Genomic DNA, 7,517 nt, shown 5'->3' with positions numbered 1-7,517 from the left:
AGATCGGGGTCTTTGCTCCCGTCCGGGGGGTGCAGATCGGGGTCTTTGCTCCCGTCCGGGGGGTGCAGATCGGGGTCTTTGCTCCCCTCCGGGGGGTGCAGATCGGGGTCTTTGCTCCCCTCCGGGGGGTGCAGATCGGGGCCTTGGCTGCCCTCCGGGGGGTGCAGATCGGGGTCTTTGCTCCCCTCCGGGGGGTGCAGATCGGGGCCTTGGCTGCCCTCCGGGGGGTGCAGATCGGGGTCTTTGCTCCCGTCCGGGGGGTGCAGATCGGGGTCTTTGCTCCCGTCCGGGGGGTGCAGATCGGGGCCTTGGCTCCCCTCCGGGGGGTGCAGATCGGGGTCTTTGCTCCCCTCCGGGGCGCAGATCGGGGCCTTTGCTCCCCTCCGGGGGGTGCAGATCAGGGTCTGTACTCCCCCCCGGGGGGTGCAGATCAGGGCCTCAGCTGTCCTCCGGGGGCGCAGATCGGGGTCTTTGCTCCCCTCCGGGGCGCAGATCGGGGCCTTGGCTCCTCCCCCGGTTCCGTGCGTGGCCGCGGCGGGCGGCTGGAGCGATGCCCGGTCCCGCCCCGGCTGCGCAGGGCGCCGGGCGGCAGACGCGCCCCGGGAAGGGCGGGCTGAGCCTGGCCCCATCGGCCCGGCCCAAGCGGGCGGGGATTTGCTGACCGGAGCCGCCGCGCCATGGGGCCCCCCGCCGAGACCGACCTCTACCGGGACACGTGGGTGCGCTACCTGGGTGAGTGTGAGTCCGACCCCGACCCCCCGCCCGTGTAAGGAGTGTGCACGGCGCGGCACTAGCGCCAGGCCGGTGACGTGTCTGGAGCAGGGTCTGCCGCGGTGTCGGACACCGAGCCGTGCGTGTGTGTGTGTGTGTGTGTGTGCGCGCCGCACACACGTGGGGAAGGGGCTGTGTGTCCTCCGAGGAGAGATGCAGCCACACTCCAGAGCTAACCCTGCAGGGGCTGGTTGTGAGCCTGATTTCTCAAGGTGTTATTGTGGTGTGTGTGTGTGTTGCTGTGTAACCACACACCGATTTACGTAGATCAGTGTAGTGTGTGTGTGTGTGATGTTGCTGTGTAACCACACACCGATTTACGTAGATCAGTGTAGTGTGTGTGTGTGTGATGTTGTGTAACCACACACCGATTTACGTAGATTAGTGTAGTGTGTGTGGGGCTGTGCAATCCGTGCACAGCACATGCAGGGGCCCATGCGCTCCATTCCCCCCCGCGATTGTTGCATTGCGGAAAAGGGGGCCATGTCCCATGCCAGGCTATGAGCATTTGGCTTCTTTGAGTCCCTGGGTCAGATGTGCCCCTGTGGCCAGGCACGCTATGGGATCTTTCCAGTGATGAGCTACCAAAAGCTGAAGAACGGGGTCCTTCACTCGCTCCGGGTCTTCGACGGCACTGGAGGACCTGCCGAATTAAAAAGGGATTCTTAGGGGAGCCTCCCCAGCCGAGAGCTCAGGCGGGCCGGACAGGACGGCCCTGGGGGCAGAATGTGGCCCGCAGGCCGGAGTTTGCCCACCCTTTAACAACCGGTGCTAAACTGGCTTCAAAATTTAGCAACCGGCTCCAGCTCACCACTGGATCTTCCTGCTGGGGCTGGCTTTCTGGCTGAGACGTGGAACGGCCCCCACCTGCCGTGGGCAGCTCTCACCAAGTGATGGGCTGCTGGAGGGCGATGCAGGGAACAAAGGGCACGCTCAAGGTGACCTTCCTGCCCATCAGCCCCAGGCTAGTGAGGCCTCTGCGAGGGCTCAGTGTTTCCGCCCTCCGGAGGCGCCTGGCACAGCCTGCAGGTATCGGAGGCACCAGGGCTAAAAATAACCCTGGCAGCACTGCGGACAGCCCAGCGCACGCTGGGAAGGCGGCTGCTCTGGAACCCTGTGTGGTGCGTCTGCGAGCGAGCCCTGGAGAGCCTCAGAGTAGTGCAGCAGAGGGCAAGCTTTGCCCACATTGCCCTGCCCATGCCTCAGCCCTGCTGAGGAGGGACCCAGGGCCTGTTCTCTCCTGGGCCGGCGCCTCCCGCAGAATTTACATGTGTAGTTCCCAGCCTCGTGATCCCAGAGGTGACCTGGTGCAGAATTGTCTGTTCAGTCTGCAGAGGGCCTGACACTCTCTGAGAGGCGTGAGCTGCCCATTGGCTGCAGAGAGCTGCCAGGCTGAAGCCTAGTGCTGATGCTTGAATGACAGCACTGGGGCTGCTGATCATTGAGCTGCTGCGGGGTTGTGGGTGGAGCTTGGGTCGGGTCCCACCTTTTTTTTGTTTTAACTCCTCGATGGCCAGTGCCTTAGCCTCTTCTGTAACTAAACCCTCCCCCACTGGTCCCTCTGACCTTGCCCTTTCTTAAAGGCTACGCCAATGAAATTGGAGAGTCCTTCAGAGCCATTGTGCCCATCTCGCTGGTCTGGGCGAGCTACGGGGTGGCTACCACGTATGTGACAGCCGACGCGATTGATAAGGGAAAGAAGGCAGCTGTTGTAAGTGTCCTGGAGCTCTCAAACCCTTCTGTCCCTGTACCCCAGAGCTGGTTGTCTCCTGGACCCCTGGGATTGCCTGTGTGTGTGTGTGTGTGTGTGTGTGTGTGTCCTAAACCCCATAGAGGGGCCAGAACAAGATCCTGTCACTTAGACCCTGGTCAGGTCCTGTGCCAGTGGGGAGGGCAGGCTAGGCTGGGTCTCCCTGTCAGGCCTTTGACCTTCCATGGGGCGAGGGCTCTCCTCTCCTGCTGACAAACTGGGCAGCCTGGGGCCAAGTTCGCTCATCTGCTAACTCCACCCTCCCTCTCATTCCTGCCCAGATCCTGTTTACTGGGCCAGTCCTGCTCATGCACCAAAAGTCTGCTTCTGCCTCTGAGCCCCATCTTTTCACAGACAAAGTCAGTCTGGCACACCTCCACTGCACAGCTCTCTGCACTGAGGCCCTGTCTTCCTCTCCCGCTCCACCGGCTATAGACGTCAGACTCCATAGATTGAAGTTCCTGGTCATGTTTTGATTCATGGTGTCAGCTCAGGACTTGTAGTGTCCTGTATCTCCATTCTGTGAAATTCACCTGCCTTTTCCTTTCAGTTCTTTCTCACTCACCTCCTTGGGTAGGACAGTGGACCATAAGAATTCCCCTGCAGGAAGAGACTTGTGGTCCATCTAGTGCAGTATCCCATGTCCCTGACACTCTGGAAAAGACCCCTGAGCTCTGCAGTCCAGAGCCCTGTATCTGACATTGGCCAGTGCCAGATGTGTCATAACTGTGCAATATGCTGGGCTGGGGGATCATTCCTGAGCCCACCATCTGCAAAAGCATTTGGGTTTAGGGCATGCCAGGAGCCGGCAGCAGATCCAGGAGCCAGAGAGGCCAGCTACAGCACCTCCAGGAGTGTGGAAGAGGATGCTCTGACCCCTGCTACTGTGCTGGAGACAGGGGGCAGAGCCTGCTAGCACTGACCCACCATCCAATGGTAGCTAGAGAGCAAGGAGCCATGTGCCGTGGTCTGGGGGAGCGGGCCAGGGGAGGCCTGGCTCCCTTTGAAGGGGCAGGTGGGATCCCCATCAGACACAGCAGTGACTTGGCAGCTTCCTTGCTGTGTGTTGGCTGCGCTGCCCAGCGGTGCCAAGCTGAGCTCTGCGGCGTGTTCCTGATTGGTGGTACCACCCTGCACACACCAGGGCAGCACCTTCCCTGCTCAGGTGAGCTAATGCACCCACCCAGACGCGTACAAACACACCCAGACCTGCACACCTGTGCACGCATGCCCGGATCTGTACAGCCCCAACCTGCACACGCACGCATATGGACGTGCACACCCACAAATCCACAGAGACCTGTACACCCCCTGCACACACACCTGTATGCATGTGCGCTCAGACACACACACAGAGACCTGTACACCCCCTACCTGCACACACACCTGTACGCATGTGCGCTCAGACACACATACAGAGACCTGTACACCCCCTACCTGCACACACACCTGTATGCATGTACGCTCAGACACATATACAGAAACCTGTACACCCCCTACCTGCACACACACCTGTACGCATGTGCGCTCAGACACACATACAGAGACCTGTACACCCCCTACCTGCACGCTCTCCTGTACGCATGTGCGCTCAGACACACACACACACACACAGCCCATAACGTGTTTTCTCTGCTTGCCTTCTGCTGTGGTCCATTGCTCTCTGCACCATTTCCCCCAACCCATACTGGACCCTGTGTGTAAACCCCCTCTTCCACATCAATGATACATTCCTCTCTGTACACGCCCCCCCTATCCACACCCTGCTGTTCTGCCCCTCTCCTCCAGTACAGTGTCCCTGCTCTCCATGCTCTCTTTGCTGCACCCATCAGGCACATGAATACGACGTGGGGAAGACGACGCGGGTGGCCGTGGCTGTGGTGGATACGTTTGTGTGGCAGGCGCTGGCCTCCGTAGCCATCCCTGGTTTCACCATTAACCGCATCTGTGCTGCCTCCCTCTACCTCCTGGGCACCATGACCCACTGGCCCCTCCCCATCCGGAAGTGGACGACCACAGCCATCGGCCTCTCAGCCATTCCCATCATCATCAAGCCCATTGACAAGTAAGGGCTGGCCTGGCTTCCCTGGCATGCCAAGGTTTAACACGGGGGAGGCAGGATCATGGCTAAGCACCTGGGGCTCAGGACTCTGGGCAAGAGTCCAGAGGCTTGTGATGTCCTGGGGGGGAAGGTGATGGTGGAGGGGGTAGTGTACACTACTTACATAGAGAGGCATGGTGTTAAAGCAGAGGACTAGGAGTCAAGACTCCTCCCTCCGCTATTGACTCATGGTATGGCCTTGGGCAAGTCATGGGGCCGCTCTGTGCCTTGTTTTCCCTGTCTCTATCAGCGGTAGCTACAGTGCTTGGCATTAAAAATGCAGCATTTGCCAGTAGTGATCTGCCTTAGGGATACCAGTGACCCTTGTAAGCCCCTGCACCCTGACCCCGCTGCCTGGCAGGAGCACCGTGGAGGGAGGAGGCCCCATGCTCCAACTCCATTTCCCCAGCTGGAGTGCCGGGGGGAAACTGCAGGTGGAAGGGGTGGGGAAAGGCCCCACTTGCTCTGGCCCAGGGCCCCACAAACCCCTAATCTGAGTGGAGCAACGCCTGAGTGTCTTTGGATCGAGGCCGTAGGCACCCAACTCCTGCTGAAAGTCCCCTCATGCCCCAGGCCCTCTGGCAAGCGCAACCTGTGTGTTCATTGTCAAGCAGCTCAGAGGGAGCTAGCACTGGGGAATTTGTGCAAGTACCCTGGTTGCACCATTGCCCTGCATCAGGATGGTGTCACCCTCTCCTGGCACAGCTGCTGTTGAACACCTGGCCGAGCACAGCGCTAGCTCACAGCTAAACCCTGTCCATTGCTTCAAGGAGTCTCGACCACAGGAAGACTGCAGGGGCGCATGGCAAATACCAGCCTGGGGCTGACGACAAGACTCTGTGCTCACTAGGAAATTCCGACACTAAAAAATGACCCATAAGCCACCAAGCAAAGGCCAGTATAGGCCTGGGAGGCTGAAGTGGATTGGCTCACATGGGGCCTCAGTCCTCACCGGTGCCTGGCAGTAGGGGGTGGTGCATGAAGCTTGTCCAGCCATCCCACATGGTGCTGCTCTTTGCTTTCACCTGTCACCCGCTCTGTATTACCAGCATGGGCATCCTCACATCATGAGTCAGCCCCTGCCCTAAGCATGGCTTTTTTTTAAAGATGCCACCCAAAGCCATGTTGGTTTTGGTTGGCTGCTAGTGTCCTAGCTGTTCAGGGTCACAGCTCCAAGCTTTTCCCCACCCCCTCCAGGGAATAGAACCTTAGTTTCCATTTTAAAAAGTGAGGTTCTCCTGCTCAGACAACTCGAGGAGCTGCGAGCACTAGCTGCACTTATGTGTGCTAAGCATCCCCCTGTACCAAGAACCTAGAGGGCTATAAAAATAGCTGGAACTTAAGAGCAGCCCTCTGGCTGCCTCTAACAGGGGCTGCTGTGTGCAAGAAGAAACGGGCAGCTGGTATCAAAGAGCAGGTGGCTGGGCAGCACATCCATCAAGGGACTGAACAGCTAGGAGGAGAAAGAAAATCCAAGGAGACCTTGTGGTTAACCCTTTCACTGATCACATTAGAGATGGATACAAATGCTTTCCAAGTAACTCCTTGCCGTGAGCTAGTGCTCTGGGGCTGTTTGCTAGGGGAGGGGGCCCAGCTGATGGAATGAAGGGATATGCAAGGGGCACAATGGGATAGGAGCATGAAAACACCTGTTTGAAGTAACTTCAGCCTCCCCTCTCTGCAGGTCTGTGGATTTCCTGATGGACTCCAGCCTTCGCAAACTCTATGGTGCAAAAGAGAAACATCCCTCTTCTTCCTGAGGCAACCCCCCCCGCCCCCATGGCTGAAGTGGGGCAGCGGGGAGAACTCTCACCCATCCAGCTCCACACCTCACAACTGACTCCACTGTATTTGAGTAATTTTCTGCTGTTAAGCCAACTTACTGTGACATCAGGGCAGGAGAACAAGAGGGCTGGGCAGTCCTGCCCCGTGCAGGTGCATCTCTGCTTCAGAGGCATTAGCACCAGGCCTGAATGGCCAGGAGCTGGTTGTCCTACCCAAATGCTGGAAGCCTAGCTGCTTTGGCAGCATGGGATTTCAGGGTTGTTTCTGGTCCTTTGTGGCCTGATTCAGGGAGTATTGGGGGGAGGAGAAGAGGAAAAGTGGAATTGCTACCAAAACCCCAGTGGTATTAATACAGGCTAGGTCTGGTAGAGGCTCTATCTAAGTTACAAAGCCGTGGGACAGGTTAGGTTTGGCCTATCGAGAGATCTGCATTTACTGTGAAAAACCCTGTTCTGGGGGTTAATTGTACTAACTCACATTCATCTAACTGGCTCCAGTTCCTGGTGTTTGACTAGCCAGGTTCCCACTGTAAAACTCCTCTGCAATTCCCTCTCCTCAGAATAAACCGCTTTAACCTGAATTCACTCCAGTTCCATGGGATATTGAACTAGCTGGTTAAGGCTCCCTCTGCTTTAGCACAGGGACACACTTAATAGCTATGATATGCTGGCACAGAGAGATGTGAGGAGGTTTGTCTCTCCCTTCCTCTAAGCCTCACAGAAGCAGAGACAATGCAACAGACACCAGAAAACGCAGGATTTGGGTGGTGACCCCTGTAGTACCCCAGCCTGCAGCACGAGCCTCAGAGCATTGACCCTGACCTGTAGCACAGCTCTGGTTGACTGTTCAGCCTGTTTTCAGAGACTGAACTGCTAGCCTTGAGATGATTCCCCCCCTCCCTCCAGCTCTGTTTTCTGAGTCCTTTGCTACTGGCAGTTTCCCCTGGTTCATTGTTACAGGTCAGCTGAAGGCAGAGATGTGCATAGGTGTGAAGGGCACGTGCACTATCACCACAGGACATGGGTACTTGCACCTGTTATTTCTGAGCTTCACACCGTCCTGACTCCTTGGCTTCTGAGTCCTCCCACCACCCTCATTTGTTGGCTGCCA

The 7,517-nt window shown here is 57.7% G+C and overlaps 1 protein-coding gene across 4 annotated transcripts; it reads left to right on the top strand.

Moving 5' to 3' along the window:
* The first annotated feature begins 541 nt into the window (after window positions 1–541).
* On the top strand, window positions 542–6,987 carry MTFP1 (mitochondrial fission process 1). Of its 4 annotated transcripts, XM_037878816.2 has the most exons (5): window positions 547–732; window positions 2,355–2,482; window positions 3,314–3,686; window positions 4,310–4,586; window positions 6,307–6,987. In XM_037878816.2, the coding sequence occupies exons 1-5, from the start codon at window positions 678–680 to the stop codon at window positions 6,380–6,382; spliced, it is 909 nt and encodes a 302-aa protein (XP_037734744.1). In that variant the 5' UTR covers window positions 547–677; the 3' UTR covers window positions 6,383–6,987. The 4 variants fall into 4 exon arrangements, with proteins under 4 accessions (XP_043385413.1, XP_037734745.1, XP_037734744.1 ...); XM_037878817.2 differs by lacking the exon at window positions 6,307–6,987 and having other exon boundaries at window positions 544–732; window positions 4,354–4,488; XM_007068544.4 differs by lacking the exon at window positions 3,314–3,686 and having other exon boundaries at window positions 555–732; window positions 4,354–4,586.
* Window positions 6,988–7,517: the final 530 nt, after the last annotated feature.

The sequence above is a fragment of the Chelonia mydas genome, chromosome 15, assembly GCF_015237465.2.
Source record: "Chelonia mydas isolate rCheMyd1 chromosome 15, rCheMyd1.pri.v2, whole genome shotgun sequence".
NCBI classification, from domain to species: Eukaryota; Metazoa; Chordata; order Testudines; family Cheloniidae; genus Chelonia; species Chelonia mydas.
Note: the sequence above shows the minus strand (reverse complement) of the source record. Positions and strands in the feature narration are given on the sequence as shown.

Bases quoted from the DNA above. Each gene is read 5' to 3' on its own strand.
- MTFP1 (XM_043529478.1), top strand. From the start codon at position 678: ATGGGGCCCCCCGCCGAGACCGACCTCTACCGGGACACGTGGGTGCGC. The intron at 733-2,354 runs GTGAGTGTGAGT...CCTTTCTTAAAG, and splicing joins CACGTGGGTGCGCTACCTGG to GCTACGCCAATGAAATTGGA. The intron at 2,483-3,313 runs GTAAGTGTCCTG...ATTTGGGTTTAG, and splicing joins AGGGAAAGAAGGCAGCTGTT to GGCATGCCAGGAGCCGGCAG.